Below are 20,351 nucleotides of genomic sequence, written 5' to 3' on the forward strand. Positions count from 1 at the left end.
AGTAAAGCCGCCTGGAATGCTTTCCCTCTTCACCTTTACCTCTTGGAATCCCTAGTCCCCTACAAGGAGCACTCCAGTCATGTCTGACTCTTTATGACCCCATTTGGGGTTTTCTTGGCAAAAATACTGGACTGGTTTGCCATTTCTTCCTCCAGATCACTTTACAGGTGAGAAAAATGAGGCAAATAGGGTTTAGTAACTTGCCCAGGGTCACACAGCTACTAAGTATCTGAGGTCATATTTAAACTCAGGACTCCGCTTAAATGCTACATTCAAACCAGCAGCCATTCTTCATTCCCTTAGATAATATTATATCTCTCAAATGCCCAAGAAATTACTTTGTGTTTGTTTTACCTATCTTATTTTATATTTATACATTGATTTTGTATTTATTTGTGTATAAACTTACTATTCCTTATTCCCCATCATTGTCCCATAAATCCACCACTGGAAGCCCAGCTAATAATCTAGGAACTTTTGATTTCTGTCTGTTGACCTCAAGTGTGCACCATTGGAGGGAGCACATAAGCTTTTCATTGGCTACCTTATACTTTCTCTATGGGAATAGCATATGCTTTTTATTTTTTAGGTCATGTGTATATTCTCATTATATTCTTTTAATAATTATATAATATACCATAATAATAATATTCAGCTACATATGGGCTGTTTGACCCTGGGCAAGTCATTTTACCAAGTGCTGACTGCCCAAAAGAACTCTTTAGGACTATAAGTTACAGATTGGTGGTAGACCTTCATTGGTTTCTTCATTACATTTGTCACAATGTATTTAACTTACACCACAGATCTGGAATAATTATAGTTCCTATATACTATATGGTTACAAAAAATTCTCTTCAAATCACTGTGAGGTCAGTAGTATAAGTATTATTATTCCATTTTACAGATGGTAAAAGATGAGTTTTAACATGGGATTGCACTACTAAGTCTGACCCATTAAGGATCAAAATCAGGATATGAATAAACCTAGGTCTCTTGTTTCTATTTTATTTCATGATAAGAAAATTAATTAAATAGAAGTGAATGAAAAGAGAAGATAATAGGATAAACAAAAACTAAAGTAGCGGAACCACTCGGAAGATTTCAGTATATCTTCTCCTGATAGCCTTTTCTTTCAAGTAGCTTTTCTAATCAACCTATTTAAACCCAGAAGATTTTGACATTCAGAAGAAGTGTTTATTATTAATTCTTTTCTTGTAACTGAGGCCTATCTGTTCTGTATTAAGGACCACCACATGTTCAGGGCTTTACTTTACAAAGAAATTACTTCTGATAATTTATTTTTGAAAACCCTAATTAGTGTTAGCTGCCTTTTTGCCATTTCCATGGCTAGATCATAATAACTCCAAAATATTTGTTGAATTAAAGACAGGTGAGCAATCCATATGTGTATCTCTTGTTAGTATAGTTATATATGTGTTAAAAATCATGTTAATTGAGAACCCACTAATCTGGAATTTCTGATGACTCATACAAGAACTGGCCTGAAATTTACCTTTGCAATATAAATAGTTTGCCATGCAAATTAATAGTGTAAATAAAATTTCTGGGAAAATGTTTGAACTGCTTAAGGAAATAAACTCTTCAAATCATCCAAAAGTACTTCAGAAGCACTCATTTACATGTAAACAATCGATATGCTAATTATAAATCATACAGTTCCCTCTACTGGGCTGCACTTCATTAGCCTAATTCTAGTGGTGGGAGGTGAACAATGACCATTATAGGCCAAAATATGATGGATCCCGGAATGGGCACTAGAAAGGAGAAAATGTGACTCTAAGCCAAGCAGTAAATGATTGCCTCTAATGGAAATTAACATAAGCACGGAGACCAGCTGGGTACTATGGGAATGACATAAACATTAGACTTTCTAAGAAGGCAAGGAGGAAAAAAAGGTGTGTTAAAACAACTAAGATATGAAAAATAGAAGAGGCCTAGGTCCTTGTTAAATCTTATAATAATTGCTCTCATTTGCATAGCATTTTAAGGTTTAGGAAGGCTTCACTTATAATCCTGCAAGGTAGAATCTGCAAGTAATTTTTATGCCAGTTTAAGGGATGGGGAAATTGAGGCTCAGAGCACTTATATGGCTTACTGGTAATCATACAGCTAATAAATATTCATGCCAAAACTGAGATTCAGGTCTTCTGATTGATTGTGCATCCAACAATCTTTCCACCTTAGGAATACTCCAAAAGAAGTAGTGATGTAGAAAGAGAATTTTATCAGACTATCTCTAGCATCATATTGTATAAAAAATGCCCTAACAAGTTGACTGGTAAAAAAAACTTGATTCTGGTTAAGAAAGAGAGGAAAAGGGAGGGGGACAGACAAAGAGATAGAGAAAGGGAGGGAGGGAGGGAAGAGGATGAAGAGTTGGCAATTAAGGAGAGGGAGAAGAGGAAAGAAAATGAATGACATTTAGGGTACTCTAGTTAGAGAAATTATCCTTTAAGACTGTTCAGTTTCCTTAACTGTGATTCAGTAGTTTCGCCAAGTAATCTTACCTTATTTTATTTAGTAAGATAGTTACCTTCCTCGGAGAAGACATTGACACAGCTTTTCCAATACAGCTTGTAGTTGTATTTCTCCTTTAAATAAATGCATGAATTGGCTTTCTTGTACAAATTATTCTTGTACAAATTGGATAGCAGGGGGCCAATGGTCCTCAATAAACAAAAACTTTATAGGGCTGAAAAATAAGACTTTAGACTTACCGTGATAAGGCAACTGCTTAGGTCCAGGTGCCATCCTAGTGCAGTTTTATTCTATAGGTTACTCCAGTTATCTGAAAGTGATAAAACCTGCATATATTTTGTAAATCAATCAGTAAGTCTCTACTCTGTCAGACACTGTTGTAAATATTGGAGATAGGAAGGGAAAAGTAGCACAGTTTCTGCTATCAAAGAGCTGACATTTGAACAGAGAGATGACAAGTGCATATATAATTGTATATAGAATATCTAAACAAGGAGCAAAGAGTAGTTTTAGAAAGGAGAGCGTGAACAGCTTGGGGAGAGAGGCAGAGATTGAGACAAACTACATATGGTGTTTTAAACCAAGTCTCATTGACAATTACGGATTTCAAAGGCAGAGATGGAGAGGAAGAGCCTACAACAAAACATGCCCATGTCTCCCCCATCCTGAAAAAGAAGCCCTGATCCTGCCATCCCTGTTAGCTATTGTACTGTATCTCTCCTGCCCTCTGCAGCTAAACCCCTCAAAAAAGCCGTCTTCTGTAGGTGCCTCAAATTTCACCCCTCTCACATGCTCTTCTTAAACACTTACATTGTGACTTCCAACCTTATCATTCCCCCCAAAAATTCCTCTCTCCTGAGTTATTAATGATCTCTTAGTTGCCAAATCCAACGTTCTTTTCTCAGTCCTCATTCTCTTTGACATTTCTGTAGACTTTGACACTGTTGATCACTATCCTCCTTCATACTCTCTTCAGTCTCAATTTTTAGACCCCACTGTCCTGGTTTTCCTCCTAGCTATCTATTCTCTATCTTCTTTTCTGGATCTTCCTCCAGGTCATGCCTTCTAAATGTAGGTGTTACTCAAGGTTCTGTCCTGGATCTTCTCCTCTTTTCTCTCTATACTACTTCACTTGATGATCTCATCAACTCCAGCGTCTTTAATTACAATCTCTATGCTGATGATTCTCAAATCAACTTTTCCTGCCCCAGTCCCTCTGTTGACCTCCAATGTTGCATCTCCAACTGCCTTTCAGATATCTGGAACTGGAAGTCCATAAGCATCATAACCTTAATATGTGCAAAATATAACTTACTATCTTTCTGCCTAAACCTCCACCCCTCTCACCTTCCCAATTACTGTGGATGGCAGTACCATCCTCCCAGTCCATTAGACTTACATCCTAGAAGTCATGGAATCCCCATTGTCTCTCATCCCCCATATCCAAGATGTTGACAAGTGCTATCAACTTCACCTTTGCAACAATACACCCCCTTTCTTCCTCTGACACTATCTCCACTCTGGTAGGGGTACTCACCCCCTCATGCCTACACTGTTGCAATAGCTGCTGGGAGGGTTACTAGCTTCAAGTCTCTCTCCACTACAATCCATCCTCCACTTAGCTAATAAAATCATTTTCTGAAAGCACAAGTCTGACCATATCACCCTCACTACTTAACATACTTCAATGGCTTCCTATGTCCTCCAGGAACAAATACAAAATGCTCTGTTTGGCATTTGAAGCCCATTGTAATCTATCCCCCTCCAACCTTTTCAGTCTTCTTATACCCTGCCTTCCCACATGTAGTCTTGATCCAGTGACACTGGTCTGCTGGCTCTTCCACAAACAAGACACTCCATATCTCTGCTCCTGCCATTTACTCTAGCTGTCCACCATACCTGGAATGCTCTCCCTCTTCTGCTCTGCCTACTGACCTCCCTGGCTTCCTTTAAGTCCCAATTAAAATCCCCTCTACAGGAAGCCTTCCCCAAGTCCTCTTAATTCCAGTGATTCCCCCTTTTAAAAATATTTCCTATTTATCCTCTACATAGCTTGATTTGTAAATATCTGTTTGCATTTTGTCTTCCCTATTAGATTTTAAGCTCCTTGATGGTAGGGGTGTCTTTTAGTTTTTCTTGTATCCTCAGTGCTTAGCACATTGCCTGGCACATAGTAAACAATTTAAAATGTTTATTGATTGATTGATTAACTGAAGTAGTACAAAGTAATAGAAATAGGAGGTGTAGCAGTAGACCCGTGTGAGGAAAGGAGAAAGAAGTCTGGAAAGATAGCAAGGGACTAGGTTGTGACAAACTTTAAATGCCAGAGAAATTTATATTTGAATCTAAAGGTAATAGGGAGTCAATGGAGTTTTGAGTAAAGATTTGGCAGGAGGGCATTGCTTTTGACACAGTCAGATGTGTTTTAGGAAAATTATTTCAGCAGCTGTGTGGAGGTTAGATTGAAATGAGAAGAGATAGGGTAGAGAGACCAAGGAGGAGGCTATTACAGTAGTACAGGAAAAAGGTGATAAGACCCTGAAGTAGAGATTATTTGAGTAGAAAGAATGGAGAATATGGGAAAGATGAAATGCAGATAGAAATGACAAGACTTGGAAATGTATTAGTTATGTAGGGCAAATAACAGTAAAGAGTTAAGGATGATACTGATGTTGAAAACTGAGTGATTGGAAGAGTAGTGATGCCTTCAACAGTGTGTATATACAAACACATGCACGCATGTATGTATGTGTGTATATATATATGTACACACATCTATATATAACTCACATGTGTATACGTGTGTGCATATACATATATCTATATGCATGTGTGTATAAACATTTAAATTAGTTTGGAAGAAAGGATAAGGAGTTTTGTTTTGGACATAATGAGTTTGTGGTGCCTGTGGGACCATAATTCAGAATTTTCAAGCTGAACCTTCCTTTGTTTATTTGAATTAATGATGTTTTACAACACTTAATTTTACGTCTAAGTTCAGTGCCTCTGTACAAACTTATTTTAATTATTGTTGTTTTCCTATGTTTTTGCTGTAGGTCCTGAAGGACTTGGCTTCACTGTGGTTACCAGGGATTCCTCAATACATGGTCCTGGTCCAATTTTTGTGAAAAATATTTTACCTAAAGGCGCAGCAGTGAAAGATGGCCGCCTGCAATCAGGGGACAGAATTTTGGAGGTTAGAACTGAGAATACTCCACTCAGTGAAATGAAATCTTTGTCCTTTAGCTTTGAAAATATTTTCCAGTAGTATAAATCCACAGATAAAATTTGAAAAAAAAAATTTGAAAAATTTAATAAGAAGGTACTAGTCAATCCAGTTTTGAAAGGTAAATAGTAGGATACAAAGTTCCAGAACATTTTTTTGCTCTCCAATGTTCTTCTGTCCCATTAATGTCTACTTAAAACTAGGATAGTTCAAACCAAGGCCACCCCAGGGGTTTGGGTTAGCTCTGGGGGGCCTCCAGTCATTTCACAAACTTCAAGGCCATATGATCCAAATCCCTAGCTCAAGAATCATCTGGCTTCTCTCAAGTGGGAATAAGCTAAAATTGAGTCATGTTCCCTTAGTCTGATCTGTGCCGGAAGTGATACCCTTAAGTATAAACTACATCACCTGGGCTAGACTGGGAAAGGAGTAGCTGTGGAAATTGTGGACAAAACTGCTGGATGCTGCCAAACTTTGTTGTAGCCACCTGCAGTTGGTCATCATGCCTTTTAAGAAAGAAGATCCCCCTTTGCTGAAAACTGGCCTGCTTAAAGGTATTCCTGTGACCTCCTCTGTAATGACAAAACAGAAGAGAGGACACATAGCAAGCTTCAGGTAGGAGCCAGATTCGCTTCTCCATTAGCAAATAGTGGTCCACTGACTAAACCTGAAATAATATCTGTTCAATGAAACTTATTAGTTCAGTTAAGCAAACATTTGTTAATCCTTTTCCACTGTGGTAGGTGCTGAGGGTACAAAGATAAAAAAATTACCCAATCCCTGCCCTCAAGTAACTCACAGCCTAGTAGAGCATTGGTGCAGAGACACATATTTAAGTAACTAATGTCCAGAATCATGATAAAAGTGAAGAGATGTCAAAAGAAGGAGAAATTGGGGAAGTAAGAATGGCTTCCACCTAAGAGAAGTAATTTAGATTTTATGGAAACAATAGCACCACAGTATGGTACCCACTGGCCAGCATGTAGAATAAATGCATTCTAGAAATAGAATGAATAGTCATTTTTAATATTGTAGTAGCTCATAGCTGCTCATTGCCTTAATTGCATAAGAAAATGCCAGAGAGGCATTTGAAATCTGCTTCCTACTTATTGGAGGACCATATTTTGGTAGCATGATAGTTTGATTTCTATCCTATCATGACATATCTCATAACAGTGTATGGTCATCATGTGAGCATTTTGCAAGATCTGTTTCTAGCTGATTCATTTTTAAAATTTTTCTTTCTTTGTAAGCCCAGTATGTGTCAGTGTTTTGCTGCCTTTTCTCAAAGAGCATCTAGAAGGGGAAAGGGCTGGAGGTTTCAAAAAATGAATAATAATTGTATTTCAATGTAATTGATTTCCTTTGTAATCTCATATGCTTTATTTTGTGCATTTAAACACATTGTTCTATAAAGGGGTCCCTAGGCTTCATCACACTTCCAGAGAGGGCCATAATACAGACAAAAGGTTAAGTACCCCTGATCTAGGAGGTGGCAGGTATTTTAATAGCTGCTCTTCATCTAACTGCATTCATTCATTAGGTGAATGGCAGAGACATTACTGGTCGGACTCAGGAAGAACTTGTAGCCATGCTGCGGAGCACTAAACAAGGAGAGACGGCATCTCTTGTCATTGTTCGTCAAGAAGAAAGCTTCCTGCCCCGAGAACTGGTAATGTTCATACTCCAGTCTACTGACACATGGAAAGACCTGAAAGGCTTCATTGAATTCTCACTGATTGAGGAATAAACAAAAGATCATAAGGTTTTCTATCATGACCATTTGGAGAGGAAGCCAATAGCGAAGCGTACTTAGTCACGGCGCTTTGAGGTTATTGATGAGATTTATCAGAGACTTTAAAAATAAGATAAAAGAGGCCTGCTTACCAAATTTTCAGATGATACAAATGTGGACGAGTTAGATAAGAATACATTAGGTGACACCAAAAGACTTCAGCAGACTAGAGCAGTGGGCAAAAACCGACAACCTTAAATCTACTAGGGCTGAAGATAGAATCCCACCTCAAGGTTCAAATAACCAAAAGCAGAGGAGTAGCCTTGAAAGTAGTTAATGGAGAGACCTAAAGGTTTTATTTCAAGCCAGTAGTATGAGGCAAGTATTAAGAACTAAAGCAAACAGTTTGTATAACCAAAAGTATGATGTATATATCAAGGGAGAAAGAAAAGGATCTCTTCCAACTCTACATTGGTCAGCTACTCGCTGAACTTTATGAGGATTCCTGGTAAACTAGAGAATGCCTAGATGAACACTGGCATGATAATAAGGTAGATTTCTGGAAATTGTCATATGATGATACTGAAGATGTCCAGCCAATAAAAAAGAAGAATGGGAGATTTGATAATTGACTTTTAATATTTGAAAACTCATCATGGGTGAAAGGAAAGAGACCTAAAAATTTTCACTGTTCCAAATGCCAGAACTAGGACCAATGGGTAGAATTTATAGGTAGCCAGATTTTGACTCAGTCTTAGAAAACTTTCTAACTAATAGACCTCTCAACAATGGTGTGCTACCAACATGTGAAAATGTTTAAATTGGGACCATATGACCATTGAACAAATGTATTGTAGAAAGGATGAGAGGGAGAGATTACCTGTAAGATTCCTTCCAACATTGTATGATTAATTCATATATATGTATCATCGGTATACATATATGTGTGTGTGTATATATATACGTATATATATACACACACATATATATATAATTTTACCCATTGTTTGAATTTTGATGGAATTTTTTTTCACAAGTGACATCATAGGCACAGCTCACCAAGGAATATATAAAATTAATTATTAAAATATGAAGCTAAGTAAAAAAGACATTTCCATCCCTTTTTGTAGTTTCCCATAAAATACTGACTATTTTACTAAAATTATAGTTACTATTCTTTATAATTTTATTCTAAAACAAATAGATTTGATTCCTAGCCATTCAGAAAAACAATAACTATCTAACCATATTTTATGATGAAGATTCTTTGTAACCATAACAAAGTCAAGGACTTTGATTTTTGCAATCATTTGATGCTGTGAACCCAGAACCCTTATTTGTAGAAATATGGAATTCTGTTATTGTTTCTAGCTAGAATCTCTTTTCTAAGTGCTAATGTATGAGAACCATAATAACACTTTAAATAGAGGTCATGTCTGCTTTGCCTCTGAGTGGAAAATACACTTTGTTGTGTAAAGGCATATGCAGTTTTATTTGAAAGAGTGTAATAATAAATAGGGTGCTATATGATACATCTTTGTGCTTCCTTTAAAAAAAGAAAAAAAAAGGTATCACTTGGGTCTCTTCTCCCTTATCATGATTGATGTGCACACTTGACTTTCCAATGAGAGTCTGGCAGGATGAAGGAAGGACAGCGCTTCCTCCTTTTGTCTTGTCCCATTTCTTTTGAAGAAACAAAATTGTGTTTATTGTTTTCCTGCTCTGAGGTAGTGCCCTCTGCCTTTTGTAAAGCAGTTTTGTTTTGATTTTTTGATTGCCGTGATTGTTGTTACTTTGCTTAGTGCCGTGTTCTCATCTGCAATCCGTGTGTTACATATTTTCTGACATTTAAATATCCTTCACTTCCTTGTTATTGCCAACTTCTTGTAAAATCTTAACTTTCATGACCAAGAGAGTGCTGTCAGCAGTCACACAGGAAGTTCCAGTGTAAGTCTGTGTCTCTGATGTGACCTTCCATCATTCCCCAGCCGTTAGCCTCCATTTCCTGGACGTTTTCCTGACTCGGGACCTAACTGAAGGATACTGAGCTAGTACATTTTCTGCTTTAATATTCCCCTCTTATTTTCTCAACCAATCAGTTGAGGACCACACAACATATTTAACTAGCCCTATTTCCATTAGAGGAAGATTGCTTGGCAAAACACCTAAGATGAATTAAAAGGTTAGCTGCTTCCCAATAACCCTTTTACCAAAGTGACTTGCCCTGAGTCTAAAAATCCTTTCGTTGTCATATACTCTGGCTGACTGATCTGTGGTAACTCGTGCTCAAAGAGAGCATTTGAATAGTAGTTGATGGGAGAAGAGCTTCAGTAATAGAATTGTAAGGTGGAACTGATGTGTCTGGTTTCTCCACTTGAAGGGAAAACCTCTCTACTACTTCATCAGTGCTCTGGCATAGTCTAGTCTGAGAAGGATATGTCTAGTACTTTCTTTCTTTGATACCTGTAATTTTTTCACTCCTTTCTGATGGTACAAATCAATCTCTCTCCCTCCTCCTTTCATCTCTACCACCTTTTATAGTTCCTTGATGTCTTCCCTGCCTTTATTTTTATTTTTAAACAGGATTTTTCTCTTAAATACATGAGATTTTTTGTACTTAAAGAGGAAAAACAGATGATTTCTCATATTAAGGTGTATATGTGCACATATTTGTGCATGAATATATTTCTATGTGGCTGTTGCTTCCTCTTAGTGGGTACAGAGGAATCCTGTGTCAAGCCTTTGTTAACCCCTCTTTGCTAATGTTTCATTTTCTAACCTGCTGTCTCATTTAAAATTATCCTAAAAATCACAGCAACCCCTGGTGGGTAAAACGAGCCGTAAAAATTTCAAATGTATTTATAATTTCTCCCTGCCATGCTTGCCTGCTATTAAATTCTGGCCTCTGCAAGACGGATTAACTATATTTCAAGTGAGCAAGTTGCTCCCGCCTGGCGAGATAGAGATCCAAGAGGTGCCATATTTGTCATGCTGATTTGACCTTCACTTACGAAGATTGCTTTTGCTTTGAAAGAAAGATGCACAGGTGGTGGGCTTCCTTAACAAGGAGACTGCTTTGTGAATTCAAATGCAGCTGCCATGCTTTCTTGGACCAATGGACTGCCCTTACAAATCTTAGGTAGCTCAAGAGCCTTCATGTTTTTACCCAGTCTGTTTGTGGCTAACAGAAGATTCCTGGTAGACATCATGGATGCCAAAACCTTTTAAAGACACAAATCATGGAAGAATTAGGCATGGGAATTTAGATGAACCTTCTTTATCTAATACATTATTTTATTCCTCCTGGTTATTTAAATTCAACTAGTCATTGACATCTGACTCATGGTTACCCACGGACATTCAAGGTGGATATAAGGAATATATCTTGGTGGTGAATAAGAGAAATTAAAGTAAGATTTTGGAAGTATTTTCTTCAGTTAGAAGAAAGGACCAGGAATACAAGTTAAAATCAAAATAATAAATTTTATATGAGCCAATGAATTGTCAATATGTTCATTGCCACCTTTTCTTAGTCTTTCAAGGTTTTCTCAAATATGATAGACATTGTGACCCAGAAGAACTTCTAGGTCTCCAGGAGGCATTAAGTACATTCTGTTTATTGTTAAGTACACTAAGGCTACTGTCAGGAGCAGCATTTCTGCTGCTCCTTTTCCCCAAAGGAAGCAAAAGATACATATAAATAGAATCTTTCATAAGGTCACTCTGGCAAGTCACTCAACTTCCATGTACCTCAGGCAACTCCTCAAGTCATAGAAATATTGCAGTCTGCATCAGTAGAGGAAGGTTTTCAAGATGAAGAAATCATAGATCTTTCAGTTACCTTACATATTTGCTTTCCAGCTCTCCTTCCATGTCTATTAGAAGAGAACTCCTGCTAAACTAGGGCCTAACACGGGACATTGCACATAGTTGGGACTTGATAATTTCCTTTCCCCAATCCCTTGAGTCTCCTAGGTTCCATTAGACTGGCTAAGCAGGGAGAGACTCAAACATTGTCTTTTCTCTTCCTCTCATCCTGATTGTGTAGCTCTCTTGGGAGTAAGAGTCACATGGCTGCTATCACAATCTGAAAGAGTTATCTCCAATTACAATCCATCCAGTGAGATAGAGGACCACCACACCTTATCATATCCCCTGCTGCTGTATCGTAAGGTCCATTGGGCCTTACCATGTTCCCTATGAATGCACCCTCTAGACTACAGGATACTTCCACCTGACCCTCCAGTATACACTGTAGACCCCTGGATCCTGCTAGTCCCACTGCCACTTTGAAGGGTTTCTATCAGCCATCTAGCTGAGCTGTCTTTTGTGGTTGTCTCCTTCAATTGCTATGTGACTTCTTGGAAAGCCACAGCTCTCTTTTTCCTTGTTTTGCCTCCTCATCTTTTAGCATGGTGATTGATACATAATACACTTAGAAAGGGGTGTGTGTGTGTGTGTGTGTGTGTGTTTGTGTGTGTGTGTGTGTGTGTGTGTGTGTGTGTGAAGTGGGATGGGAGAGTTCTTTTAAAGGAACCTTAGACTTTAATAGTGAAGAGCAAGAACTGAAAATGTAGCAATCACTTTGCTGATCTAAGGGCCCTCATGCCCAACATGAACTCTTAGAAGATCCTGCAGAATGTGGCACCAATTGCCCTGGGTACAGAAACAAGGGCACTTATTGGGAGCCTCCTCACTATTAGCATGGCAGTGACAGGGAGAAAACATGCAGGGAGTTAGATTCAGCATCTTGCTAAAAGCCTGGCTTTTTCTGGTGCAGCATATTGTGGAGATATTGTTGCACGTAGATCTGATAATGTTTTACCCTCTCGTTCCCTACCACCACCATCCCACTCAGTAAACTGCAGAGGCTCCCTTGTACCTCCATGAAATCTAGAGTTTGTGGACCTGAGTTTGAGTACCTGTTTGCTATTTAAAAGCTTTGTGGAGTTGGATAAGAAATTTTACTTCTCTGGGCCTCAGATTCCTCTTCAAACAAAAAAGAAGTGTTTGGAACAGCTGATCTCTAAAGTACTTTGGAGCTCTGTGATCTTGATGCATGACTCCTCATGGAGATTGAGATCTCTGATAACAATTACTCCTGACCACAGAAGTTCAAGATGGCGGTGATGTGTCTATACTGTATCACCTTAAAAAATGTTAAGGTAATCACTGTGAAAACATTTGGACAGACAAGTCAGATAGTGTCTACATACTAATAAGAACATTAACATATTTAAAAATTGCAACGCTCTTCCTACATTTAACTTTCTGCCCAATCTGAAGAGGAGAGACCTTCAGTCAGGTCCCTGGTCACACAGGTAGGAAGTGGTATGGCCAAGATTTGAACCTATGTCTCTGACTCTAAGTCACTTTCATTCTCCTACATCTCCCAGCCTTTTGTAAGACAATGTAAAATTGATGGGAAATGGCCATATGCTAGCTGCATCTAAATAGTTTAAGATTTGAAGACACTGAAAATTTTCAAGTTATGGCACCAGTAATTTGGTAGAAGAGAAATGATGCTGTAAACAATGTCAGGTTTATTAGATAAGACATGGATGGAATAGAATAGCTATTCCAACTCCACGTGAATTCAGTCAAAGTTTAGGACTAAATTTCTGAATGACTGTTTTGTTTTTCTGTGTGCATTTCAACTTTGATGTGGAAAATATTCTGTGAAAATTTCAGGCACAATTGAGTTGTGCCTCTTTTGGCCAGTTGCCCCCTTTTTTGGCAAGGGGCCAATGCTGAGCACAATCAGGTTACACAACTCAATTACACCTGATTTATTTAGGCAAACTCAATTGTACTTGACTTTTTGAAGGCACAACTCAATTGTGCTTTGAAATTTCCACACTCAATTTGATTGTGCTCAGAATCTGCCATATGCAGGCCTATAGCTTGTAGATTCGCCCACATGCCAAAGGGAGGCTCTGTGGAAAGACTCTAAAGATTTGGCTGGAGGTATTTATTTTTCCTGTAACCCTCTTCTTCAAAGAGTCCTTGACTCTCTTTTCCTTTACCACTTCCACAAGATAAATGTTTCTTGCATAATAATCTGTGAATGAATGAATAGAAGGTGACTTTCTTAAAATACTTCTCCTTAAACAGGCCATCTTTGCAATCATCCCCTCCTCCAAGGGAATATTGACTAGGTCAAGAATGTCAGCTCACATAGGGAACATCTCATTCTTAGGTGTAAAAAAACACCTGTGCATGCTAATGCTTAACTATTTACTTTTGAAAAATGGGGAAAAACAAGGTAAAGATAAAATGATTTACTAAATATGATTTTTTTTAACTTGCCAAATGGAAAGATTGAGAAACAACCTTTTAGGTCATTGTCCTTATCAACAAAGAACTTTATTTCAGTTTACTTTACTCATTCAAAGCATTTGTGAGGTGCTTCTTCTCTACCATGCCTCCATGACGGGCACCTTATTCACCTATTCCCTTTTCATGCATTTTCTCCTTCTATTGGTCTGGAAATTCCTTTAGAATTGGTACCATATTTCTTTTTGCTTGTGTTTGCACTCTCCATGTTTAGCAAAGTACCTAGGTCTTATAAATACTTGATAATTGTTTGTTGACTTGACTCGGCTTGACTTGATGTATAGACACTGTTCTGGACATTGAGGAGAGTCCCTCACTACCCTCAAGGAGCTTACATAAGAGAAACAACACGTCCATAGAAAATTGAATTTTAAATGCATGCAAGGTATTTTCTGGAAGGAGGACCATAGCAGTTGGGGCAGTCTGGATCAGCTTCCAATGGGAGGAGGCATTTGAGCATGACTTTGAAGAAAACTTGGGATTCTGTGAGAGGGAGGAGAGGAGGGAATATCTTCCAAGAACAGACAGAGACAGGAGTGAGGAACGGCAATATTATTTACTAATGGAATGATTTTGTATTCTAATCGGAGCTTTTGCTCTTGTTAGTTTTCTGACCTTTTGATCTTTGGTAAAGCCACAAAAAATTCTCTGAGCTTAAGTTTTCTTCTCTGTTTTTTGCAATGCCTGCCTAGCAGATCAAATGAAGGAATTCCTACAAAGTACTTTGTGACTGCTGCAACCACTGAAGAAGGGCTGCCTACTTACATTTATGAAGTGCTTCATGATAATGAAGAGGCCTGTATGCTACTTTTTTAATAACCAAGTAATAGAAAATAGGTCCCTAATGTTAACTTACTGCTTCACTTTCTTGGAAATACTTAAACTTGGAAGGATATAGTTGCTGCAGTCAACGCAACTTTTTTGTTTTTTTTTGTATAACCTGTTCTGTTCTGTTATAGCACTATTGAAAGAGGTAGAAGGAGTTCTTGCTGTCGTACTTAATGGCATAGCTTCTAAGTACAAATATGTTAACTTTATTGGAATCATCTCTGTAATGTGGTAGTGACCCCAGATTCTTTGCACAAAATTCAGGCTCTCTCCAGTTCCACCAAAATGCTGGTGAAGACTGCCCATATGCCAAGGACTGGCCTCGCATAGGTTAGAGCAGGTGTTTGTGTGTGTGCATGTGGGTGTATGTGCATGTGTGTTGTGTATGTGTTGGATCTCTCTGGCAATCTAGTGAATTCTATGGACATTTTCTGAGAATAATGTTTTTCAGTACACAAAATAGAATACATACAATGACAAAGGTGACCAATTATACTAAAATATAGTTATAAAACCTTTTTTGCTCCCCAGAGTTTATCATAGGTGCCAGATTAAGGACCCCTGGGTTTGTAGAGACTAACCGTTAGAAGTGATGACATTTCTTATCTCTTTAAAACAGCTTTAAGAGCCTGTGGACTCTTGGGGGAATGAGTACCTAAAATCATGGCCTCCTCAAGCATTGATAATGTTATAAATGCTCCTGATGACCGTAGGACTAGTTCTAGTGGTAATGACTGGAGATTTTAAGGAGACCTAGAGATTATTGCAGTATTTCAGGGAATTTTAGTATAATCATATTATCTTTTTTAAAGATAATACCTCAGATTAATAAGATTTGATTCACTTTTGTACCATAAGATGCAAGTTTCACGGTCACTGATGCCATCGTTTGCACTCCTAGAGTGCTAGGAAACAAAAGATTTTGTGACTTTATATGTTTAAGCAGATCATAAAAGTAGCATCATGACCAACCACAGACTATATCCTCCTTATTATCCAGTTAGCCAAATGTTACCAGTAATTCATGCCAGCTGTTGACATGGAGCAGCTGGATAAGGAGTTGGTTACAAAACTCAAGGGATGACCTTGATTTGCTTAATTACCTCTAGACTAAAGGCTGGCCTGTGATCAGTGCATTTGTAAAGGTGCATTTGGTGTAAGATAAGGAAATGTGTTCATTTTCTAAAGGATGTTTAAAGATTAGGAAAAATAACTGGCTTAACTGATTGTGGCTGGCTTTTCCAGCTGTTATCAAAGTAAATACAGCACATGGGAAGCTGCCACTATGGCCCATTTCATTTTGAAAATCTACTTAGAGGCTTGATCATGTTTCATCTGCCTGTTTTGCAGGGGAAAAAAATGTGTGATCTTTGTCATTAAAAGAAATCAGCTTGAAGATCATTTCTTTTTTCCTTCAAGTTGATGAAATAAGAGTAGCCACTTAAATAGCAATCTGTTGCCACTTAACTCCTCCCATGCCGTGTCCCCACAGATTCTCTGGGCAATGTCTTTTAAATATGTTCTCGTTATTTTTAATGAGAGCATAGAGCATAGGATGCATAATGTAGAGTTAGATGAGCACCCTTTCACTGAACTTGTCACAAATAATAAAATGCGAATGGCTTAAGAGGCGTTTTTCTCTAAGATTTGGCAATTATTTAACACAAGACGCTAAAGTGCTACTACCACGGAATTCATTTTAAATGGCCAGCTCTCAGTTATCAATTCTTACTCGTCTTCATTTGCCTGGGTCCCTTGTGCAGTCTCAGATCTCTCTCGCCCATGTTCTTCCTGTAAAAGAGGATCTTAACACACAAACACTAAAAAGAACTGAGATCATTTAATATGGTGGTGTTTTGATTTCCTTTAAATCTGTACATGATGTCAGATTCTTCTATGATAGACATGTTCAATTATGTTTTCAGTGCCATTTACTGAGTTACGTGAAGGACTTTTATCACTTAGTCATTCCTTCACTAATTCTGTATATTTCTTAGCAGCATCACAACTGGAAGAGGGCTATTTAGTCATTGGAAATGTGACTCTGAGATGCTTTTTCTTCCCTGACTTCTTCAAAGTGTAGGTATCACCATGTACAAAATAGATTTACTCCTGAGGATTGTATACAAAGTAGCTTCCATATGTCAGACTCCTCGCTCATCATTTGTCTTAAAATTAGAGATATGCTTTTATGTGAGAAAAGTGTTTTCTCCTCAAGAATAGCCAACCAACAAAGAATTAGAAACTGAAGTGATGCCCATCAATTAGGAAATGGCTGAACAAGTATATGAATATGCTATATGAATGTGATGCAATAATATTCTGAAAGAAATTATAAAGGGGATGTTTCAGGGAATTCTGGGTAGGCTTGTATAGAGTGATGACACAAGTGAAGTGGCCAGGATTGGAATTTATATTGTAACAACAATATAGTAAAAATGGGTAGAACACTTAATAACTCCAGTCAACACAATGATCAAACATAATTCCAAAGGATTCATGATGAGACATGTCGTCTGCCTCCAGATACAACCTGGTAGACTCGAAAGAGACACGGAAGCATATTTTTGTTTCCCTTCTTTCCTTGGACATGATGAAAGTGGGAATTTGTTTTGAATGCGTATACATATTTTTAATAGGTTTTCTTTTTCTTGCTTTCTCAGTGGATGGAAGACAGGGAAGAGAAAAGGAGAGAATTCAGCTAAAAATAAAGTAAAATTTAATTAAAAAATAATAGACAATACCTTAGCCCTATTTTTTGATTCAGGAAATACTGAATTTCTGCATGGCTATGAGATCTAGCATTTCTAGATGTGTGTGTGTGTGTGTGTGTGTGTGTGTGTGTGTGTGTGTGTGTTTGTGTGTGTTTGTCCTTTGTTGCTGAAGACCATGCCATCAGATAAATGATGACATGACTTGCACTTGACTTTGTTTTGAGTGAGAGAGGGCTGTACAGGTCACCAGCCTCACTTCTCCTCCAGAGCCATCTGAATCCAGTGACCAGAAATTCATCAGGATGACTGGAGATGACCCAGGATGAGGCAATTGGGGTTAAGTGACTTACCCAAGGTCACACAGCTAGTGCATATCAAGTGTCTGAGGTGAAATTTGAACTCAGGTCCTCCTAACTCCTGCACTGGTGCTCTATCCACTGAACCCCCAAGCTGCCCCAATATTTCTAGGTAAACTTACAAACAAGACTACACAGTCTGAACTAAACAGGAATTTATTTTTACCCTGATTTGTTACATTTTAGGGGAAGTCCTAATTCTTAGAAATGTTTTCCATATATTAAGCCTAAATTTTAGGCGACTCAGAACCCTAGGAACAGGAGGGCCCCCCAAAACAGCCCTGATCTACTTCTTGCCACTAAAAGGTCTTGGCATTGTCAAATGATTTAACATCAGAAACTCTTATGGGCTTATCATTGGCAGTAACACTAAAGAAGGTGATCACCATCTGTTTTGCCACTGTACCCTATGACATAAGGCCTTCCTACATGATTTGTAGCTGAAATCTTCTATATACATTGTTACCTCCAACCAGAATGTGGATTCCTTGAGAACAGGGACTCTCTTGCTTTTCACTTTGTATCTCTTGCATTTAGTATGGTGTTTTACATGTAGTAACTTCTTAATAAATGTTATTTAATTCATTCATTTTTTTAAAGGCTAGATAGCAGAAGGCCAATCTTTGAGACTCCTTCCTAGAGACTTTCTGCTTAGCTTACAGTGAACCACAAACTAGTTTTTGCATCTTGATATTCAATCAGTTCTAAATCCACCACACTGCATTATCAAGCCCTCATTTCTGCAACATGAGATGCTTACATTCTATTGGGAGAAACAACATGTAAGCCGAGGACAGAGAGTGGATTCTGTAGTCAGAGGACCTGGGTTCAAATTCTCCCTTATACTAACCACCTTTGTGATCTTAAGCAAGTCATATAAACTCAGTTTCTCTGAGTGTAAAATAAATAGGTTGTACTAGATGGCCTCTATACTCCTTCCAGTTCTGTATGATCCTATGAGATAATCTATCAAAACCTTTGCTAAAATCTAGGTTACCTGTAGCTACAACAGTCCCCTATAACTGTTCAATAACCTTGTCTATAAAAAAGAAAGATAGCTGGGACTAATATGTACTTGATGGAGCCATGTTCCAATCAGTACTTCCTTCTCTAGCTGCTCACTAATATCTATAATGATCCATTCTTGAATTTCGCAAGGAATTTCCCAAACTCACTATCCTATAGTTTGTAGACTCTCTTCTCTTCCTTTATTTGAAAGTTAAAGCATTTGTCCTTCTCCAGTTGTGTCGACCCCACCTATTTTTTTTCAGTCTTTCAGATATCACTGACAGTGGCCAAACAATCTTGTCTTCCATTTCTTTCATTATCTAAGAATGTAGTTCTCCTGGATCAGATGACTTGTATTTTTCAAGGACTATTATGTGAATAATTACTATCTCCTTACCTCCTGTGAGTATCAGCTCCCTGCTGGCCTTTTTTGTTTTGTCATTTCTAACATAAGAATTATTCTCCTTAGCAGAGAAAACAGAAGTAAGGTAATATTTGAACAACTCTGCCTTCTCTTGTTAGCAATTATCCTTATCTGCTCCCCAAACAATAATCCTATCCCTTCTTTTATTCTCTACTTTCCCTAAATATTACAAAAATAAAACAAAGCAAAAATCTACTTCTGTCTTTATTTTCTTTAAAAACCTTAGTTTATTCTGACCTTTAGCACTTCTAACACTTTTTACAGAACTTGGCTAAAATTATATTCATCCTCTATCACCTACACTTGCTTCTATCCTCTCTGTCATTGTGGTTGGTTTTTAGTCATGGCCAACCCTTCATGATCCTATCTGGGGTTTTCTTGGCAAAGATGCTGGAGTAGTTTACCATTTCTTTCTCTAACTCATTTTACAGGTGAGGAAAGTGAGGCAAATAGAATTAAGTGATTTGCCCAGGGTTACACAACTATTGTCTGAGACCAGACTTGAATTTACAAAGATGAGTCTTCCTGACTCTAGACCTGGTGCTTTATCCACTATACCACCTAGCTTCCCCATTCTCTCTATATATCTTTTAAAAAATCTAAGTTTATTATTGAGTTCTACACACATCTACATTTTTTACTTAGACAACTCCTGTTTTTCTTCCTCTCTGGAATTCTTTACCTTTGTATCTTCAGAATTTAAATTTTTGTAGTTTTCTATTCTTCCTTATCTAACTTAAACTATGGAATTTTATTCCACTGAATCTTTATTCCACTGAATACTTCCCACTGAATCGATTGAGGTTATTTGTTATTTTTCAAAAATCTAAGTTACATGTCAGATTATATCCAGCTTTTACCTTCTTCTGTGTTAAAGACTTTACACAGAAATCATTATTTCTCCTCATCTCCACCCCAGCAACTTATACCTCCCTGCTAACAAGAAACAGATCTACTATAGAATTTCCCTTTGTTGGTTTCTCTACCTTTTTGTTGCTCTCTTTTGTTTTTATGTCATATTCATTTCTGAATATGCTCCCTTCCTATCTCTTCTTCTATGAGTCTCCCATCATAACAAAGATTTTTAAAAAACAGCACAGCAAAATCAGCTGACACATTGATTGCCTGCGAAATAGTCTATGCTCACAGCTTCGTAGGTTTTCTCATCTTTTTGGTGACCAAGCTTGGTCGTTATACTTATTTGTCCTTCAGTTTCATTTTA

At 37.8% G+C, this 20,351-nt stretch overlaps 1 protein-coding gene across 13 annotated transcripts in view; it reads left to right on the plus strand.

Moving 5' to 3' along the window:
* Positions 1–20,351, plus strand: part of PARD3B (par-3 family cell polarity regulator beta) — a 1,282,024-nt gene that overhangs the window by 706,976 nt on the left and 554,697 nt on the right. For all 13 annotated transcript variants that reach the window (XM_072620099.1, XM_072620101.1, XM_072620095.1 and 10 more), the window contains 2 exons: positions 5,559–5,698; positions 7,272–7,400. In XM_072620099.1, the coding sequence (XP_072476200.1) occupies positions 5,559–5,698; positions 7,272–7,400 (269 nt within the window). The remainder of the gene's footprint in view (positions 1–5,558; positions 5,699–7,271; positions 7,401–20,351) is intronic.

This window comes from Notamacropus eugenii, chromosome 6 (assembly GCF_028372415.1).
Source record: "Notamacropus eugenii isolate mMacEug1 chromosome 6, mMacEug1.pri_v2, whole genome shotgun sequence".
Classification (NCBI taxonomy): Eukaryota; Metazoa; Chordata; class Mammalia; order Diprotodontia; family Macropodidae; genus Notamacropus; species Notamacropus eugenii.